A 22,099-nucleotide genomic window follows, 5' to 3' on the forward strand; every position below is an offset into this window, starting at 1 on the left:
TCAGGCTGAAATAATATTTTAAAGTTAGGAGGAGGCAGATGTGAGGGAAAAATAGAGCTATGGGGGAAAACCCTTTTTGACACAAAACCTCTATATCATGGTGGTCTACCCAGTGGTTCTTAAAGTGTGGTTTAGGAAAACCCACTGGTTGGCCACAAGAGTCTCCTCCAGATTTTTGTGGGCTAGGTCTCTTAGTTTAAGGGATGATGTTTTATACTTTAGTACTTTCACTCATAGTAATAATAATAAAAATAATGTACCACGTATAGAGTGTTTACTTGTCCTAGATACTTTCAGCATTTTATAATGCATTTTCTCATTTAACACTCTGGACAATACTTGAAAGGTAGGCCCTGTCCATATTTAAAATTGAGGAACCTGAGGCTCACCCAGGTTAAATAGCTTGCCCATGATCATACAACCAGTCAGTAGTTGAGTCTGTGTTCATCCTTATATTCTTCTGCACTTAATGCAACTTTTTGTGTGCTATAGATCACTGGTACTTCATCAAAATAGAGTTCTTAAATAGAGTTCTTTACCTCTGTTTTGTGAGTGTGTTTTATTCTGTCCTGGGTAGACACACAAAGCAGAGAGCTGTGTCAGTGATCCATGGGTCAAACAAATGAGAGACTCACAGGCTTGGCTGTTACCCATGTGCCTGGTACAAAACCCTCACAAGCAGACTATAATAATCACAAGTACCCTCTTTTGAGCCCTCACAGTATACTCATGAACCATGTTGTGTGACTTACATAGGTTATTAATTGCATTTAATTCTTACAACAAGCTACCTGTCATCCTCATCTGTAAGGAGGGGAAACTGAGACTAAGAGGAATTTTAGAACTTCCTACATAGTTAAGTAGAAGAGAAGGGATTTTAACTGAGGTCTGGCCAGCTCTAGGCTTAGTGTTGTTGTTTGTCATTTTCAAAGTAGAAAATTCCAGAAGAGAAGGAGAAAGAGGTATGTTGTTAAATGCCTACAGACTTTTCAAGGTGATCGTCTCATCTTTGTCCAATTGCGTGAAAACTCAGTGTCCTTTACTCTTAGTTGAAAAAAGCGTACGAGGTAAGATAAGATTAGTTGGCCTTGTTTTAGTCCAGTTATGGCAAAGGTAGTGCTTTAGAGGGTTTTAAGCCTATTGCCAAAAGATAAATTACACCCTGAACATCAAGTGGATGTTTTTGTCCCCCTCCCTGGTTGCCCATACACAGCCTTGGAGTCTCTTGTGTTTTTTCCCACATGCTTTGCAGGGTTGCCAGTTCACAGCACCTTTTGCTTTCTATCCTTCTTGCTCTACCTTGACAGCTCCAGTTCATGTGCTGGCTCCTGTCATCTGTCCATTCCCATATTTGGCTCTGACAAGCAGATGACCTTGCCCTTGCACATTGACCCAACTAGAAATTGGCTAATTTTTAAGAAAAAAGTAGGGAACCTGGCTTAGTGTGGCCAACCCCTGTTATTCAGGAAATGAGAATGTGAGCAATGAAGTCTGAAGAGAATAAGAATTCTTAGTTCTCTGCAAAGGTTCATCTCTCATGGGTACTCTTGCCCTACACACACACATACACACACAGGGGGAGAGAGAAGAGGGGGTAGGGTGGGAGAGAGAGAGTTTAGAGTGCCTCTGAATTGAGAAGGAATTCCTGGAAAACCTGAGGCACAGTCCTAAAAGAAGCGGCCATATTTCCTTTGCTATCTAGAGTCTTAATTGTTATTATCATCATCATCCTCATTATTATTAATGATGAGATTACTGTTAGGTACTTTGCCACAGTAACTTAATTTAGTCCTCAAATTGTCAAAACTGAGACTCTTAGTCCAAAGTCCGTGCTCTTTTTGCCCTACCATGCCCTCAGATGTCCCTCAACAGAGAGATGGGAGTTGTTATAATAGACTCAAGCAGTCAGAGTTCTGATGTCCTGAACTTGGACTTTTCTCTTTTGCCATCTCAGAGTAGTGGCAAACTCTTTCGTGTAATATGCCCTTTTCCTTTTTTTAATCACTGGATTAAAGCCTTTGAAGCACTCTCCTTGGAACAGACCACTAGTAAAATGATGGTGTGTTGTATCGCACCTTATAATAAACCACATATTATTCAGGGAAAGTGGGGAGCTTTTTTGTGGTTTGCAAACTTGATATTAACATTGTCCTAACCAGAAAATGCTGAAATTTGCCCACCCACCCAGTTGTGTTTAGGCTTCTAAAAATAATGTTATTCCTTCATACTCAGACATCTGTTTTCACTCTATTGCCAATTTAAATGCTGCTGTATACTCTGTGTATCATGGCTACTTTCCCAGTATTTTGAAAATTTGCACAGGGTAAGGGGATTTTACAAGTTCTCAAAAACATGAAATATTCCTCTACAGTAGCCACACCACATGATGTCTAAGTGAAATGGCAGGTATCTGCATCATTAAAGAGGTGCACCTGTGTATGCCCTGTATTCCTGCTGCTGAAGTTAAGATGATTGTTGACTTGCATTTGCAGGCTGAGCCCCTTCCTGGGCATGGTTGGGGAGGGCTCAGGGCTATCAGCACTGAAGATCAGCCTAGACTGAGACAACAGTTCCCGGCAATTTGGTGAGATTTTTTTTGGTCACAGCCTGCTCCTTTTGGTCAGTGTTCTCCACAAAGGAGAAAGAGCGTCACTGCTACCGTTTGTAGGCACTGTGATAAGCACTGTATGTACGTAATCTCATTTGATCCTTCCAACAGATTTCAGAAAGTATATATTATCTTTTACAGAGGAGGAGACTGCAACTCATACAGTCCAAGTCATTTGCTAAAGCTGCTAATTGACCTAGGTATTCTCTACTACAATGGGCTGCCTTCCATTTTTAAAGGTCTAGTTTTTCTGGAAAAGTCCTGGCTTATATAAAGCAGTTGAGGTCGTCAAATATGGTGGTAGGTAGTATTTTGGGCAGGCACAGTCAGCAGGAAATGTTGCTTTCTTTTGTGGGTGGCCTTGAGAATTGAGAAGAGTAAAGTCTTAGGAATTACACCGGGTTGGTGTGTAACAAAGTAGTCAGCTCCCTGGTCTCATTTAGTGTCCCTTTCCTGGCATTTTGAAACAAACTATACTTGTTCTGGGATTCAGGAACCTAATAATTTTTAAAACAGCCCTAGATGGGAACTTCCTAAAATGAGCCATCAAAAATGATTTGGTAAGCCTTTTTCTTTTAAAATTCAGAAATGTATTTTAGAAAATAGGCTCGTTCTAAGTGTTGAGAAGCTAAGCCATTTCCTAACTTCTACTTGACTTAGAATGAAAGCCTGTTATCTAGCAGAGCTTTTGAGAGGTCCTGGCCTCTGACTCTTGTTTGAGGGTTGGAGATAGAGGGTATGGCTTGGCCTTCTATGTTGGGTAGTGTTCTCTGTCCAGACATCTTAGGGGATGGGTGTATCACAGGCTGATTGTTGTGTTTAGGCTTACCCAGCTTACCCAGCTTACCCAGCTTCTCTCTGCTATGTCCTCAGGGCTTTAGGTACAGTAATAGATTATAACCAAGTCTCTTGGGTCTCAAAAACATTTTAGAGTAGTGGGAGAGCATGTAGGAAATTCTTTTTGGTATGGGGATTCCCATACGAAAGTTAAAAAAAATTTTTTCAAGCTCCCACGTGATAATAAATAAATGTACTTTTTCTATTCATTGAAATATTATACAGAGTAGCAAAGCTGCTTACTGATTCAATAATATTTTTAAGCAATTGTGTATGTTTTAAAACTAAGAACGACGATATGAATTTTGAAAATAACACCATATATATTGATAAGACAGGTTATGTATTCGTCTTTGTAATACTTTGGGTTTATGTGGAGTCACATTTAGCAGCAACCTTCTGGGCCCCCAGGGTGTAGCCTGAACATTGGTAACCACTGCCAGGAGTCACTGGCCATGAATAAGACTTGTTACCAGTAGGTCTGCCTCCTAAGTCAGCATTTTCCTGGTATGCTTAGCATGCTGACATGGCTCAGTCACTCTCTAAAAATACATTATTTCTCTAAATGATTCCAAGCATTGAGTTCAATTTAAGAAATTCTTTATATGCTGAATCCCTTTTTAAAAAGTTGCTTACAGACATATCTGTTGTCTACCTTGGTAGCGGTAGCCACAGTGGGGTAAATTTTTGTTTTTGTTTTGTTGTTTGTTTGGTTTTTTGTTTATGAAATGTGGTTTTATGTCTGACATTTTACAAACTCGGTAGAGATCGTCGACGATGCTGGCTAAGAAGCTCTGATTTGGTAGCAGATGGACAGATGAGCTGTTTCTCGCTCATGGCACCTCCATGGCACCTCTTTGCATCCCCTAGATGTTGGAAATAATGTGATCCTGGCCTCTCTCAAGGCTATGTATGGGAACTCTTTGAGGGCAGGGCTTATATTTCCAGGCTCCTGTGCTAAGTACTGAGGCCACAAATGAGGAAACAGTTTCCTGTTTAAGTATACATGTATCAGTGTCTCCAATTCTCCATTTCTTTTTCTGTAAAATGAGGACAATAATTTTGGCTTCAGAATTGTGATGATTAAATTAACTGTAAACTATATAAAACACATAGCATAGTGTTATGGAAGCGTGGTACCTGGCATAACATTCAGTAAATTTTAACATTTCAGAGCATACAGAAGCATGTTGCCTTCAAAATAAGAGGAAACATGGTTTGTTAGATGTCAGCAGAACCAGTAATTAAGTGCTTATTGTGAATAAAGATGAGATTTATCTCCTTTCTTCACTAAAGCAACTAATTAAACTTTTAGCTACTCAGATAATTAGCTACTCAGATATGTCTTTTGAACTAGATCCTGAACTCTCAGGTCTAGCCAATTGTAGTCCCTATTGTCCCCTAAATTCAAGGATCAGGAATTTATACTTTGGTTATTCTTAGTGTATCTTTTGATCCTGAAAATCCTTGACATCCACTACCAAAGGTTAGGTCTTCTAGTGCTCTGGGCATGACCCACTTCCTCTTTAAACTTTGCCCACTGGTCTCAGGCTAGGCTATCGCGCTGTTTAAGATCCCTTTAGTCCTGCAGCGCTTACAGTTTTTAATCACTCATTTGGCACTGATATTTTATCTGGAGTTGTTACTGATCTTTTTATGTGTTCACTGCCGCAATAGCTAGGGCTATACTTTCTTTGTAGACACTGCGTATTTTAGTAGAAAAAGCATGGGCTCAGCGTCAGGAAGAACTGGGTGTGATTTCCAACTCATCCGGTTACTAGTTTTGTGGCCTCAGGCAAGTTAAACTCTTGTTTCCTTGTTTGTAAAAGGGAAGTAATGAGAACTTCCTTCCAAGGTTAATGTGTGGATCATTTAACCAAATAAACATATGATTAGAGTATATCCAATTCCAGTTACTGCGTGCCTGTGTATTGCAGTTGCATCCTTTGAAAGCAGTATGCTTCCTGTCAGTCTTTTCATCCCCGTGCCTGGCACAGTCAGTACCTGGAATATACTAACATCTCAGTAAGTGTTGTATGAATGGTGAAAGAATGAGAATCCAGGGCTGAAATGTGCCATTCTTATTCTAAAGGAGCTTCAGTCTGGTAGAAGATTAAAAATGGATAATAAAATTCTTTCTATAGTAGTTGGCATGCAGTAGTTGTCAATATCTTTTCTCAATGATCAGGGCAATCAGTGCTCTGGATGGATACACAGATTGTTAGTATATGCTTAATGTTAGTGGTGGTCTTCTGCCAGATATTTTAACTGGCATTAGAGAGTGACCCAATGAGTTACTATTTATTTGTATGTTTTGGGTGCAAATGGCATTCTTTAAACGTATTGAATTCTGTCTAGGCCATTTTTTTCAAACCCAACCCAAACTCATTGGAAATCCTGTGACAGTTGCCAGATGGGCAGGGAACATTTGAGGAAAAATATTGTTGGGCTAATGTCTTACTTGGAAAAGAGTGTGATTCCTATCCACAGACAGTTATGCAAACCAAGATGGAGTATCAGTGGTATGCTGTTTCTGGAACCCCAAAGTCTGAACCCTAATAGAATAGTTGATTCACAAAAACTCATCTGTTGCCTCCTTTTTCCCTTAGACTATAGAATCTAACTGGCGGTGTGGACGACACAACTTGCAGAGGATTCAGTGCCGCTCTGAAAATAGTAAAGGTGTCTACTGTTTACAGTATGATGATGAAAAAATTATCAGTGGCCTTCGAGATAATTCTATTAAGGTGAATGACTGCATTTTGTATGTATTATTTTTAGAATTGTGGTTACATGTTAGACATTAGATTAACAATCTCTCCATTTCCTCCTGATTGGTTTTTATCTGTTCCACTCAATCTTGGCAGCTGTCTGCGTGGTTCTAAAGAACTAGAGCCAGAGCGTTTCCCTCTACTAACACTGGACCCTTGGATTTTCTCGCTTCTTACCCTTCTCTAAGCACATTCACTTTCTGTATTCTATATTTAGGTGCAAGTAGAAAATATCTCAGTATCCACAGGGCTCTTGATTTCTTGGCTAGCTGGTAAAAGTGTTGCTGACTTGCATATAAATGAAAGTCATTACCTTTGATGGTTTCTGTGAAAGGCTCAGTTGATAACACAAAAGAATGATAGAGCAATTTATATTGTTTTTATTTACTTTTCAATAGTAGATAAACTGGATCATTTCTCTGTGTTTAATGTTTAATGGCTCTAATAGATTTTGTTTCACATTGTTTGTAGCTTATTTTCTCATATTTAAGAAAACATTGTGGAATAATTTTACTTCTAGTTATAATTTACATGCACTCTTTTTGGTGTAAAGTTCCGTGAGTTTTGACAAGCACAAAGAATTGTGCAGCCATAATAACAATTATTATCAAGATCCAGAATAGTTCCATCATCTGCCAGATTCCTTTGTCCTGCTGCCTTGTGTTTACCCATTTTTCTGGGTTCTGGGTTCTGACAACCACTGATCTTTTTTTCTGTCCCTATAATTTTGCCTTTTCAAGAATGTCCTGTAAATGGACTCACACAGTATGTATAGCCTTTTGAGTCTGGCTTTTTATGCTTAGCATTGTGCATTAGAGATTCTTCTACATTGTTGCACATGACAGTAGTTAGTTCCTTTTTACTGGTGAGTAGCATTCTGTTTTATGGTTACACCAGAGTGTGTTTATCCATTTACCTATTGAAGGACATTTGTGTTTACAGTTTTTCACAATTATGAATAAAGACACTGTAAACATATGCACGCACGTTTTTGCGAGAACTTAAGTTTTCAGTTCACTTGGATAAAAACCGAGGAGTGGGATTGCTAACTCATATGGTAAGTGTACGTTTTACCTGTGAAGAAACGGCCGAGCTGTTTTTTCAAGTGGCTCTACCATTTTACATTCCCATCAACGATGTATGAGAATTCCTTTTGTTCTGCATCCTGGTCAGCCCTTGGTAGTCTCAGGGCTTTTTTTTTTTTGGATATTAGCCATTTGAATAGGTATGTAGACATATCTCATTTTGGTTTAAAGTTACATTTCTCCAATGATCAGTGATAATGAGCATCTTTTCGCATGCTTATTTGCCATCTGTATATTCATTGGTGAAGTTTCTATTCAGATATTTTGTACAATTTTAAAGTGGGCTCTCTGTTTTCATATTATTGGGTTTTGAGAGCTCTTTATGTATTATGGATAAAAGTCCTTTTTCAGATATGTTTTGCAAATATTTTCTTCCATTCTGTGACTTGTCTTTTCACTTTCTCAATGATATCTTAAGTAGAGCAGAAGATTTTAATTTGTCTAGTCTAGTTTACCAGTGTTTTCTTTTATGCCTCATACTTTTGATGTCATATCTAAGAGTTCTTTCACTGAGCTTTTTGAATCTGTAAATTTATGTCTTTCACCAAATTTCAGAAGTTTGGGCCATTATTTATTCAATTTTGTTTCTGCACCAATTTCTTTCTCCTCTCCTTCTGAGACTCTAATTACACAAATATTAGATCTTTTGATATTGTCTTACTTTTTTCCATTCTTTTTTCCCTCTCTTTTCTGGATAATCTCTCTTAGCCTGTCTTCAAATTGACTGAATTTTTCATCTGTATTCTGCTATTTTCCCCCACTGAGTGAATTTTAAGATTTCAGATATTATATTTTATAGTTTCTATTTCTCTACTGAGAACTTCTCTCTTTTCATTCATATCAAGTGTGTTTATCTTTACTGCATGGAGTATAGTTACAACAACTGCTTTGAAGTCTTTGACCATGACAACGTTTGGGTAATCTCTAGCTTGTCATGTGTTGATTGTCTGTTCCCCTGAGAATTGGTCACTTTTCTTGGCTTTTGAATGTCAAGTAATTTTGGATTGTATCTTGTACATTATGGGTATTGTATTGTAAAGTCTATGGATCCTGTTATAATCCTCTGGAGAACATGTGTGAGTGAGTATTTTTTTAAGCAGGTGGTCAACCTAGTTAGGGGGGTTGGTTCTAATCTCTTTTCTGCTTTTTGCCATGCTACTTTGGGTCTATCTTGGGCTTGCACTACTCAGAGTTTAGTCTGAGACTTCAGTAGTAGTTTAAATATCAGGGCGCTTTTTATGGCCTTTGCTGTGCTGGTTTAGTCTGTCCTGTGCATGCACTGCTTAAGGGCAAACCCAAGTCATGAGTTGTGTGGGTTCTCATATACAATTAGGGAAGCCTTTTTCTTTTTTCCAGCTCTTTCCTGTTTTGGATTTCCCTAAGTTTCTACAGCCCACAAGGACCCTTTCTTCATTTTCCTTTGACCAGAAAAATGGGGTTTCTCTTAGAATTTTAGTTACCTGTTCCACTGCTCTGCAGTACATCTCCATGACTGGGCTTGTCCTTTGGATCAAAGCCGTTTGAGAAAAGAGAAAAAGAAAATAGGGTTTTTCGTGCATTCTTTGGTCCCCAAGGATTCCTTTTTCAGCCTTTCTGTCCAGAAAGACTAGTTTCTCAGATTGTAGCCGCCTGTGCTGCTGTTTCACTGTGCAGTTCCTTGATCTGGACCTGCCTTTGGGTCAAGACCACAAAAGAAGGAAATGAGAAAACAGAAAACAGAAAGAATGGTAAACTTACCCCATGTGGATCCTGTCTCCAAACTCTTACCCCTTGCTACAATGTATTCAATAGAATACTTACTGCTTTCTCCTGGTGCCCTTCCCCTCACAGTGTTCAGAGTCCTCAGCTAGCTGTTTTTGTATTTTGTCTAGAGTTTTTAGTTACAATCAACTGGGAAGATAGGTTGTAGTGGGCTTTCTCCCCTTGGCCTTGTTTTCTATATTGTTTCACTTTGGGTGAGTTAAAAGGTATGTTTGCTTGTGTGCTTTATGTTTTATAAAATAGTGGCATTTCAATAATTCCAATAACTAGGGCAAAAAAATCACTGAATTGTAGAATATAAAGAAACTGTTTTGTTGGTTTCCTATATGTATTATAGTGTTTCCCAAAAGGTATTCTGTGGATGTGAATCCAAAGGATATTGCTTTGAAGAGTAATTCCCTTCAAAGAAATTTAGGAAACACTGCATGCTGTATCCCTTTCTTAGAAATTTACAGGTTACAGTAACATATAAAGGCTCTGAGAAGACATACAGTAGAGACACCCAGAGTTTTCCAACTTTGAAAACATATTTGACCACAGAACTCTATTTTTATGTAATACTTATTGATAGTCCTAACCTGTGGCCACAAATATGCTCTTGAAAGTGTTATTATTTAATTTTGGCAGTTCTCCTTTAAGGATTAGGTAAGAATGGTTTATAATGACCTTGTCAAAGCATGGGCTGGCCATGGGCTTGCATTTCACTTACACTGGATGTTTCTAAAGAATTCTCTTAATAGAGGCACACCCATGCCTAAATTAGGCCTACACTTGATTTATAAGACACGGAACAATGGAGCAGAAATACGCTTTAGAGAGCTCATCTAGACCAATGGTTGGAAACCTTCTGTACTTCATTCTGCTTCAGTCCTTGATCAGCTCACACTTTCAAAATAGCTGTGGTTCTGCTAGGTCAGAAATTAGAAGCAAGCCTTACTATTATAGAAGGACACTTAACTGTCTGTGTAATATCTTGGCCATTTGTAGTAAACTTTAGGGACACTGCAAATTATGATAGTGCTTTTACAAGGGAAGAAATAGTTCCATAGACTCTATTTTTAACAAAACAATCTTTGAAAAAAAATCACTTTCCATCCCCCCATTATTTGGGGACATTATTGAAAACTTGGAAAACACTGGAAAGATCAAAAGAGAGGAGGAAAACGGCATTCAGAGTACAAAGCCAACTATCAACATTTTACTTCCTTTTAATCTTTTTTTTAAATATACATAACGTTTATGTCACTATAGAGATGACTTTTATTCTGATTTTTTTTAAAAAGTAACTATAGTAAAGCAGTGTGTTTTCTCATTAAAAACTCTTCATAATTTACTTTGAAGTTATTCTGAGATGCTGAACATTTTTCATTTTTAAACTTTCGTAAACAAATGTAGTGGGTTAAGGGGTATGCATTTTTAAAGGCTCTTAATAGATACTGTCACATTGTTTTCCAGAGGGTGAGCCAACTCTTTTCACAGAGTTTATTTTAAAATTCTCTTTATAAAGCTGTTAAGTATAATGGGCACAGTAGTTATGGGGGCAAAGTAAACAAAGTAGTATATCTATTCTGGAAGTTATTCAGTATTGCCTCTTCTTCCCCTCTTGTCATTTACCACCTGTTTGATGTTTACTGCTCTTATTTACTGTAACACAGCTTTGTTTTGTTTTATGATTCAGAAAATAAGTTATGATAAAAACATTTATCAGAATGTGATATACTAAATTTCTGTTTGTGTTTGATTTTGTCTCAATAGATTTGGGATAAAACCAGCTTGGAATGTTTGAAAGTGTTAACGGGACACACTGGCTCTGTCCTTTGTCTCCAGTATGATGAACGTGTCATTGTGACTGGCTCTTCTGACTCTACAGTGAGGTGAGTGATTTGATTTCACTGGCCTGAACTTCTATACCTTCCACAAGGAGACAGATTCACCTCCTCTTCTGCGATAAAGTACACACATGCTCTGTATATGTTTTTGTATGCTATATTTCAAAACCATTTTTGGTGTAGGTACATTTGAGCAAAGTAGGCAGGAAAGCTAACTTTTGTTAAGTAGGTCCTATTCCCATTACCATACATTCTAGAGATGGCAACATGCCTTCCTGTAAAAGCACAGTACCTAACAGTATCAGGGTAGCTTTCTCCTGGGAGACCACGCTCTAGAGGAGAGAGGAAGGAAGCAGGTGTTCTAGGAGTGTGGTGGACAGTAAGCTACAAGTACCAAAAGAATCAGAAGCAGAGATTTGCAGCACTTTTTGAGGGACACAAATAATGTGCCCGATATTTTGTATAATGTTATTCTATTGAATTCTCACATCAGCCTTTCTAAGGTAAGTAGTATCTTCTTTTTTATAGATGTAGTATTGGGAAATGGATGCCAGAGAGGCGAATAATTTACTCAGTCACATAGTTAGTTAATTTTGAGCCTTGAATTTATAGCACTCAAGACTATCTTGATATCATGTAGCTTTTCCAGTAATGGAGACACTAGTTTTCAGATGCCACCCCAGGGGCAGAATGATGAAGATGGAAGTGGCAGTGTTCTACAGTAGAAGGGAAGCAGTGACTGCTGGTTGGGAATTGAGAGTAGAAAGGAAACATTATTGGGATCTACTTCTAAACCACTGGGACAAGGATGTTTTTCCATACCAGATGGCTTTGGATTTTGCTGTAGTGATGCATTCACCAGAGCCTAGAGATAATACAGTAAAGCCTTAGCTGGACTGCTGGTAGCCTGAGGAAGGCATGTCATGGGGAGGGAAGGAGATGCCTCTTCTAGGGTGAGTCGATTTGAAGAGGATTGCTTTACAGGCACACCTAAGAGATTGAAATAGTCACCGGCATGCCTAGTATCCTTTCCCTGACTCAGTGCTTCCAGGCTGCTGCTTCCACCATAGGTCATGTCTCAGTCTTAGAAGCCTGAGTCTCTCTTCGTTTGCTCTGCACGAACTTGTCCTCTTAGGAGATTGGGGTTACAGAAAAGCTATGACGTGAAAGGGCTGCCCCTAAGAAGCCTGTATCTCAAGGGTGAAGCAATTGGAGACATGCGCTTTGTCCATAAAGGGGTTGGGTAGATAGATGGGTGTGGTGACTGATGAGACACCGTGACTTACAGTCTCCAGTTTGCAGTGGATAAATAATAGACTCGAAAGCTTGTCAGAGGTCAAAAACAACCTTAAGCTTGGAACCCAGCCACCAAGCCATCTTCTCTCTGTCATCTCAAACTCACTGCAAAGCCCACTTCCTTGCATCATTTTTTGCCATCAGCACAAGCCTGCACACACCATCCCTGAATACCTGGGCAGGAGTCAGAATTGGCCTTCTTTTTTTTTTTTTTTTTTTTGCGGTATGCGGGCCTCTCCCTGTTGTGGCCTCTCCCGTTGCAGAGCACAGGCTCAGCGGCCATGGCTCACGGGCCCAGCCGCTCCGCGGCATGTGGGATCTTCCCAGACCGGGGCACGAACCCATGTCCCCTGCATCGGCAGGCAGACTGTGAACCACTACGCCACCAGGGAAGCCCTGGCCTTCTTTTTTGAAACCATCTTACCATTTCTTCACAAATAGAGAAATTGCTTCTGGGGGCTCCTTTTAAGCATGGTGTCAGGTCCCAGTCACCAGATACACGTGAAGTCCACACCTCCCCAGCCTACTACTAAAAATGGGCCCAGAGCACAGACACAGGAATCTTTTCCTGGTTGTCTCGATAATTAAGCATCATGCTTTTCTGTTCTCTAGAGTCTGGGATGTGAACACGGGCGAAGTTCTGAACACGTTGATCCACCACAACGAGGCTGTACTGCACTTACGCTTCAGCAATGGACTGATGGTGACCTGTTCCAAGGACCGCTCCATCGCAGTGTGGGACATGGCTTCTGCCACTGATATCACTTTACGCCGTGTCCTGGTTGGCCACCGTGCTGCTGTCAATGTAGTAGACTTTGACGATAAGTACATAGTGTCTGCCTCTGGGGACAGGACCATCAAAGTAAGTGTGTCTGCAGTCATAACTCTGCTTGTTCCCATCCCTTTTAGAACATAGAGAAAGCAGAGGTGGCTTATACCAACCTCGCATCTGGCAAGATCTTTATTCTCCTCTACTTGTGCTTATGAGACCTCAAGGCATGCTCATTCTTTATGCTTCTCAAGTCATAGGCAAGGTCGTAGAAAAGGGTCATGGGGTCCAGACCGAGAGCAGTCCTCTATTTCATGAAAGGACATTGTTGATAACCTTTTTAAAGGGAAGAGACCTGACCTATGGGACATCTACCATGTGCCAGAAGTTTCCCGTTACTGCCTCACTCCACCCTCCCAGCGCTCTGCTGAGCCACATTTTACAGGTGTGGCACAGAGGACTGTGCTGGAAACCACATTAGCTAGTTAGTGGCAGAGTTGAGATTTGGTTTATTCACCTAATCTTGAGAGCCTGCCATGCCATAGACCCTGGGCTGGATGCTAGAGATATGATGATGAACAGGACATGTCCCTGCCTCCAAGGAGCTCAACGTGTGGTGTGAGGCAGACGTGTGACAAGCACTTGTAGTCTAGGGTGATCCATCGGGTATGGTAAATGCAGTGCTTGTTCCAATGTACATGTTAACTTATTAAAATTTTATCTTTCCTTTTATTTTTGTAACAGCCTTATTGAGATATAATTCACATACCATAAGATTCATCATTTTAAAGCATACCATTCAGTGGCTTCGTATATTCACAGTGTTGTATGGTCATCACTAGTTTCAGAACATCTTCATCACCCTCTGAAAAAACCTCATACCTATTAGCAGTCAACCCCTATTCTCTCCCCCCAGTCCCTGGCAATCACTAATCTACTTTCTATGGATTTGCCTATTTGAGACTTTTCAGATAAATGTTATCATATATATGTGGCCTTTTGTGTCTGGCTTCTTTCACTTAGTGTAGTGTTTTCAAGGGTCATCCATGTACTTTGTAGCATGAATCAGTACTTCATTCCTTCTGATGACTAGAAAAATTCTGTGTGTGGATGCACCACATTTTGTTTATCCGTTCGTCAGTTCATGGACATTTTGATTGTTTGCATATTCTATCTGTTATATATAACGCTGCTATAAATATTTGTGTACAAATTTTTGCGTGTACATATACTTTTAATTCTCTTGGGACGGAACTCTGTGTTGAGTTGTTCCAATGTACATGTTAACTTATTAAAATTTTATCTTTCCTTTTATTTTTGTAACAGCCTTATTGAGATATAATTCACATACCATAAGATTCATCATTTTAAAGCATACCATTCAGTGGCTTCGTATATTCACAGTGTTGTATGGTGTTGAGGAACTGCCAAACTGTTTTCCAAAATGGCTTCACCATTTAACAATCTCACCAGCAATGTATGGGCTCAGAAACCTTCCTTTTATGACCTGTACTGGCCAGCATGCTAGTATCTAGCCCCACAGATCACAGACTAGATAGCATCAGACTTTTAGATTGGATAGAGTCTGGAAGCTGAAAAACTAGGATTTTTGGCACCTCACTCACCACTCAGTCCCACCAATTTGTACATGACCAGTGCCTGGAAGTCAAGAGGGTTTGGGCCTTTGTACAAAACAGATGTTGCATAATATCAGCCCAGATATTTCTCCATATCCTTGCCAACCCTTGTTAGTGTGTGTGTGTGTGTGTGTGTGTGTCTGTCTGTCTGTCTTTTTTATTATAGCTATCCTGGTAGGTATTTAGTGGTATCTGCAGTTTTGCTTTCGATTTCCCTAATGACCAATGATGTTGAGCATCTGTTCATGTGCTTATTGGCCATTTTTATAACTTCTTTGAAGAGACATCTACTTAAATCTTTTGCTCTTTTCAAAACTTAGATTATTTGTCTCTTTATTATTTAGTTGCAAAAGTTCTTTACATGTTCTGGTTACAAGTCCCTTATCAGATAAATGATTTGCAAATATTTTCTTCCTGTGGGTTGTCTTTTCTCTTTCTTGATGGTGTCCTTTGAAAGACAAATAGTTTTAACTTTGTTGAAGTCCAGTTCATCAATTTTTTTTGTTACTTATGCTTTTATTATCATATCTGAGACACAGTTGCCTAATACAAGGTCACAAAGATTTACTCTTATGTTTTCTTCTGAGAGTTACAGTTTCAGCTCCTACATTTAGATCATTGATCCATGTTGAATTAAATTTTTGTATACAGTGTGACACAGGGATCCAACTTCGTCCCTTTGCCTCTGGATATCTGGTTGTCCAGTTCAACTACAAATGCAGCTAATAAAATAATTCAGGGAACATTGGTTGCTTTGTGTCTCCTTATTTGTCTGGTATTAAGTGTGTCTATGGACATCTAAGTCTTGCAGACAGCTTCACAAAAGAGGGGTTATTTATTCCACATACATAATATTAGGAGTGATGTGTCAAACAAATGGAGCTATTCGAGAAACTGCTGGAAAAGAAGAGGATGCAAAAGGCGAAGCCCTTTCACGTCAGTTACATTGGGTTTGACGTGTCACCTGGCCTAAAAACATAAAATCTGGCTCAGACCCTTCCCTCTAGGCAAATGAATGTCTGAACCATCCAGGGGATGTTCTCTTTGTGAAGATCTCAAGGTTTGGAGACTTCACAATTTCCCTCTGTATTTCATTCCAGTTTTATCACTCAGCAGCTAAGGAAATGTTATGCCGTCCAATCTGTTCCCCAACCTCCCCAGCGTATTTCATAATCAAGTATTGTGGTCATTCTTAGAAGTTCTGATTTTGTTTTTTAAAGGTATATTGTGCAAGGGCTTTTCTGCCTTTATTCTTAAATGTATTGCTAATTTGTTGTACAGGTCTGGAGCACGAGCACCTGTGAATTTGTTCGTACTCTGAATGGGCACAAGCGAGGCATTGCCTGTCTCCAGTACAGGGATCGGCTGGTTGTTAGTGGATCATCGGATAATACCATAAGGTGGGTAGAAGTTGGTGTGCTGACAGAGTGGGCTCATTTTTGCCATAGTGTTGACTCCAGTCCTGATGCTCAAAAGACTCAGTTTTGGGGGCTGCTTCAGATAAGAAAACTTTAGGTAACTTTTATTTATCTCTCTGGTTCCGCATACTAAAGTGGGTAAATTGTGTATGCCCTGGGTATTCTTTCAAGATTCCCCCAGTACACAAGGTTTTATAACCTCAACTCCACCCAAGATCACTTAATACCCTAGCGCCTCAGAACAGAGGATGCTCCAGCCTTATGCTCTCCTTTCCCTTACCAGTGAGCTCCTGCCTCTCTCCCTAACAGAGGGTAGTGTACTTTATTTCTCTCTCCCAACATTGTCATCGATTCCTGTTTGGTCATTTATCTTATCTCCCTTTTTTCTTCCCAACACTCATTGTCCTTGCTTTCTAATAAATATGAATATCTTTAAACACTTTTTGTCTTATTAAGAACTTCCCTTAAATATCTATTTAATTACCCCAAGTCTTTTTTCCAACTGTCCCAACATATTCTAGTAGCTTTTTTATAATCAAATTGCCTGTTTGGGCAAAATAAGGATTGGGTTCAAGATTATTTTTTTAGAAAAAGAAAGAAAGAAAGCAAACACAATGTAGCTTTAACTGCCAAACGTTTTCTTTATCATTTTAAGTTTTAAGGTATCATAAAAGTCAGTTGAGAACTTGAATCTTGGTTCTGTTGCATTTTTTATGCTTGGTATTACTTAATATTTCAGCAATGAACAATTCTTAACTTCCTCATTGGAATCTCTGAGCTTCTACAAAATAATAATGTGTACTGCTGAATAGTTTATGGAAGAGAACCACTTTGGAGTTATAGTGGCAGTGCTCTCTTCACAGTAGATTAGAGAAGCTATCATCACTGACACTGATGAGAACATTTGCTGAGGGTAGAATATTCATTGGATGTATGATAGGTACTAGTGGGGAGGCTAAGAAAATGTCATTATAGAATTAATTTGCTAACTTTGTTTTGTACATGTTAGTTTGCTGTGGTTTCTTTTTGCAAATGTAGTTAAATCAGTGATAATAAAAAAAATCTCTATTTCCAGAATTGTTACATAAATCATATACAGAGAAAAAGGCTGGATGGTAGTCACTGGGTTTGTATTTCTAAGACACTGTATATGCCTAATGAGAGGCTCCCACTCTGACCTTGTAAACCTAGACAGCCCTAGGATGCAGTCTGTATCTAGGAAGGGGAATCCCTAAGCCTCATCAGGAGGGGGAGACCATTGTGCTGGTCCACCGGTTCTAACCTTGGTGGTGGAAGCCTACCCCCCTGGGTTGTATTTATTATCTTCCCCACACCTACATCCTTTTTCTTCTTTACGGCCTGCAATCCCTGTCTCCCCCCAAAAATTCTTCCTAGACCATTTGGCTACTTGTTTTCATCAACTCAGACATCAAGAGCATGCCTACAAACTAAATGTAATTGAAATTTCTTTGTTGGTATTATTTAAATAATAACAACATGCATGCGATTTTTAAAAGTTTCAAACTATGTAAAAGGAAATAAAATGAAAAGTAAGCCTTTCTCCCAAGTTCTTAAAAAACACATGAATGGTACAAAGGTACACACAGATCTTCGCATGTGTATAATGTGGACTGGGAGTGAGATAGAAATAAAGATTCCCAGGGTAGAGAAGATCACGTATGGATAGTTTGAATCATGCGTAGGAACTTGATTCACAGAAATCTGTTTTTCATTCAAGGCTGTGGGATATTGAATGTGGCGCCTGTTTAAGAGTCCTAGAGGGACATGAAGAATTGGTCCGATGCATCCGGTTTGATAACAAGAGGATTGTCAGTGGGGCCTATGATGGGTACGTGTTTCAAATTTTCAAATGCACAGCCATAGCTATATGAAGAGGAAAAATAAGTACTGCATATTAAGCAGCTGTGTATATGCTAGGTCCCATGCTAGGTATTTCTTATGTAATGGTGGATGGCAGGTATTATTATACCACTTGAACAAGTGGGGACACTCAGACCCAGAAGGATGAATTAATAATAAGCTTATGCTTTTAACCATTATTGTAAACTCAGGGAGTAGCTTAGGCTTTGCAGGAATTCAGTTCCTTGTCCCAGCACTAAATTGAACCAGGCTTTTTTTTTTTTTTTTTGTGAGTTCAATGATAAATTTCTTTTCCCCTTTTGGTGAATTGAACACATCCTCTTTAAAAAGCCTCATGACTTTTAAAATGAGCAAATGGCACCCATAAACCTTTCAAGATGACCTTATATATACTTCACAGACGGGTTAGTTGGTCTGTTCATACTCCTATTATTAACTTTCAGCATTTGCTTAGTTTGGAGAAAGGTATCCTTGGAATTTCACAGAGAGCCCTAGCTTCTGTCAGCGGCACCTACTCAGCCCTAGAGAGCCCCCTGATTAATGAATTTGGTGACATAGATTATCAAGTCAGGAATTGAATTTAGATACTGTGAAGTTGTTTTCTTGTCTCCCTTCAAATAATATTTCTTCACAATTTCAGCAATTCTGAGAATGTGTACATCCTTATTTTTTCCAAATCAAGTGTAATTGGTTTAAATACCTTGTCAAAACATCAGCAGGTTCCCCATTAGCTTTTAAAATAGGCAGGTCAAATGCACTCCTTTCTGTCGAGGAAATGCTTGACAATATATAAAATGTTGACTTTTCCACTAATTGTGATTTCATTTTCCTTTCTAGGAAAATCAAAGTTTGGGACTTGCAGGCTGCTCTCGACCCCCGAGCCCCAGCAAGCACGTTGTGTCTGCGCACATTGGTGGTATGTGATCTGTTGAAAGGGAAGTGCTTCCCTGTGCTGGCGGTTGGCCACCTGCAGATAGACCTCCCTGAGCCTATCACTGGAAAGCTTCTGTACCTCACAGCGTGCCTTCTGAGAAATGCGCTGTTCTGTTAATTTTGTTTATTAGTCAAAATCAGAGCATATTTGACATTCATATTTCTGTGAGCTCTTTTATAAGGAGTATTAACACAACTTAAAATATGAAAGCAGGCTTCCTCATTTGTAGGTGGACTGGTTTCCTCCTAGAACATAAAGTATTTCCTGTCTGCAAGTTTGGGAGATTTCCTAATATGGGTATCTGTGGTTGTGTTGTGTTTTATAACTCAGTACATTTTTGTACTATTATGGTGGACTTTCCCCTCAATCTGTATTCTACGGATTATTGTTTGGTGTATAGGAATACTTTATTTTTATATATTAATCTTGTTTTAGCAACTTCACCAAGCTCATCATTTCTAACAGTCTGTTTACTTTTGTTGTATTTTTGAGGAGACAGTTGTTTGAAAATATTGATAGAGTTTTCTTATTTTCAGTAGTTTTACCTTCTATTTCTATTTTTTCTCCTTTCATTGACTAGAACATGCAGAACTTGAGTCAGGGCCATTCTTGTTTTCTTCTTGATTTTAATAGGAAGACTTCTGGTATTTCACCATTAATTTTGATGTTAGCTGTGGTTTGAGATAGATATGCTTGGTGGTGTTAAAAACACTATTCTTCTGGTCCTAGTTTTTACAATGTATCAAGAATGGATATTAAATATTGTTGCTTACCTTCCTAAGACCCTTTGTAAGATGATCACGTAGTTTTTCTTCTTTGACATATTAATGGGCCAGGATCTAGGATACAAAGTTAAATTAAAGAAAAAGCCTAGAAGGGAAGGCAGAATCTGTATTCCTAGGGTGAAGGACAAAGCTCAATAAAGCTCTGGAAACTTATTTAGGAAGCCTGGATAAGGAGCTGTATTTTCAGCCTGTGCCAACTCCCTGGTAGTGAGATAGGAGGGATTGTAAAGATTTCGTTTTAGGCATCAAGCTATTATGTTTCACAGGAACATTCTGGACGTGTGTTTCGGCTACAGTTCGATGAATTTCAGATCATCAGCAGCTCCCATGATGACACAATTTTGATTTGGGATTTCTTAAATGTGCCTCCCAGTGCCCAGAATGAGACCCGTTCTCCCTCCAGAACATACACTTACATCTCCAGATAACAGTCTGCACTTTACCTGTTTCAGGTGAGTACTTCCCCCACTTTTAATTTTGCTGATTGAATTCACCTTCCCTTTGGGGAAATTTTATGATTTGGGTTCCTTTCTCAGTAATAGGAACATTAGATGCATCAACTTTGCACAGTTCTAGCATAAGGCTACATCTTTATGGTCACATCAGAATAAGATATAAATCGGAATCCTGCTTATTGTGGGTTTTCATATTGGTAGACACCATGGTTCCTGTTTTTTAACACTTTTCCCAGGTCATACCAATTTAGTACCAGTAAAGTCCTCCAGATTCTGTTTTGCGGTGCAAGGATCTCCTTTTTCTCTTTCTTTCCTGTCTTTCAGTTCTATCTTTTATCCTTAAGAAAAATCACCATCAGGCAAACACTTAAAACTACCTCCCCTCCCCGCCCCCCCATTACAATCCACCCACCACCACCATTCCCTAGGGTAGGAATCAAAGAAGGGTGTTTGTTGAGAGAGCCCCTAAAACTCGTTATTCATCCATTAGACACAACAGGTACCCTGGAAGCCAAGTCCTTTGCTCCGGTTACAGGAAGACTTAGGGCCATAATAACATTGATGATGGCATGTTTTGAATACTAAGGGTGTCCAGCTAGAGGATGAGAAGCCTTACTTGGCAGTGTCCTTGGAACTGATGACCGTGTTCATCTGGAGCAGTATTCCCAACTCCTGAGAATTTTGCGAGGGGCCTGTGAATTCTGTGCACGTTAAACTTTGTCGATTGAATAAATAATGTTTGTGCATATTTGTACTATCATGTATATATGTATGTAAAGACTGTGTTAATAAAATTCATATTTATGTAAAAACATTACTTAATGCTTAGTAGCTTTTTGTCATTGTATATTTTCCTGTTCATTGAATATTAAAAATGTAAAGAAAGTCCGTGTGTAGAATCGTGAAATTTTTTGGGTGAAAAGATAGGGAATCCCTGGTTTCTAGATCACTAAGTTGACATCTTTTCAGATACTCCTTATTTCTGCCCCAGGAAGTTTATCTTATTCAGGGTCGGCAGACTACAGCTGGAGGCCAAATTTGACCCACTGCCTAATTTTTTTTAACCTTACCATAGCAATCTAAGAATAATTTTTTACACTTTTAAATACTTTGAAACAATTAAAAGAAGAATATTATTTTAGAACATGTGACAATTATATAAAATTCAAATTCCAGTGCCCATAAATAGTTTTATTGGAACACAGCCACAGCTCATCTGTTTATGTATTGTCTGTGGCTGTTTTCGTGCTTCAGTGGCAGAGCTGAGTAGTTGCAAAAGAGACTGTGTGGCCTAAAATATGTACAGTCTGGCCCTTTAAGAAGAAGCATGTGGACCTCTGGTCTTGCCCCTGTTCCATCTATTAGTGATAAACCAAGGATCTGTATCAGGAATGGCAAATGCATTGTTTCTTCATGCCAACTCAGTTTGATCCGTAGTGACTGGTGTACTGCCTTTGGAAGGATGATGGGACCCCACGTGGACCCAGAAAGACTAAGTGCCTCGATGGCTTGGCTGTGCCTCCCTGGCTATAGGAGCTGAGCCACAGTAGTGACCTGTAAGCCACATAAATAGTTGCCGTTCCTGATCTCAAGTGTGTTCATACTGGCTCTTGCGACAGTGGCCATCTCCCTTGCTGCTTTCTCTCTGGATAGATTCTTCACAAGTCAGTTGAGAAATTCACATGGCAGGATTTTTACGTTTATTGAATTATAGGAAATTACAGAGGAAGAAGGCAAGGATCTCTTTTATGGGGTGTAGGGTGGCGCTGCATTTGATCTTCGTTGCGGTGCGCGGGCTTCTCATTGCGGTGGCTTCTCTTGTTGCGGAGCACAGGCTCTAGGCGCGTGGGCTTCAGTAGTTGTGGCTTACGGGCTCTAGAGCGCAGGCTCAGCAGTTGTGGCGCACGGGGTTAGTTGCTCCGTGGCCCGTGGGATCCTCCCGGACCAGGGCTCAAACCCGCGTCCCCTGCATTGGCAGGTGGATTCGTAACCACTGCGCCACCAGGGAAGCCCGGCAAGGATTTCTTGAGTGA

At 39.5% G+C, this 22,099-nt stretch overlaps 1 protein-coding gene across 8 annotated transcripts in view; it reads left to right on the forward strand.

Moving 5' to 3' along the window:
• The window catches only part of FBXW11 (F-box and WD repeat domain containing 11), a 132,982-nt gene that overhangs the window by 102,737 nt on the left and 8,146 nt on the right, over window positions 1-22,099 (forward strand). For 6 of the 8 annotated variants that reach the window (XM_081234048.1, XM_081234051.1, XM_081234052.1 and 3 more), the window contains 7 exons: window positions 6,055-6,192; window positions 10,818-10,936; window positions 12,800-13,049; window positions 15,875-15,993; window positions 17,750-17,860; window positions 18,730-18,808; window positions 19,878-20,063. In XM_081234048.1, coding sequence (XP_081090174.1) covers window positions 6,055-6,192; window positions 10,818-10,936; window positions 12,800-13,049; window positions 15,875-15,993; window positions 17,750-17,860; window positions 18,730-18,808; window positions 19,878-20,039 — 978 coding nt within the window. In that variant the 3' untranslated portion in view covers window positions 20,040-20,063. Of the gene's footprint in view, window positions 1-6,054; window positions 6,193-10,817; window positions 10,937-12,799; window positions 13,050-15,874; window positions 15,994-17,749; window positions 17,861-18,729; window positions 18,809-19,877; window positions 20,064-20,556; window positions 20,881-22,099 lie in introns of those variants that run through there. The other 2 variants (XM_081234050.1, XM_081234049.1) reach the window with 2 other exon arrangements.

Source organism: Mesoplodon bidens (assembly GCF_964165515.1).
Source record: "Mesoplodon bidens genome assembly, chromosome: 4".
Taxonomy (NCBI): Eukaryota; Metazoa; Chordata; class Mammalia; order Artiodactyla; family Ziphiidae; genus Mesoplodon; species Mesoplodon bidens.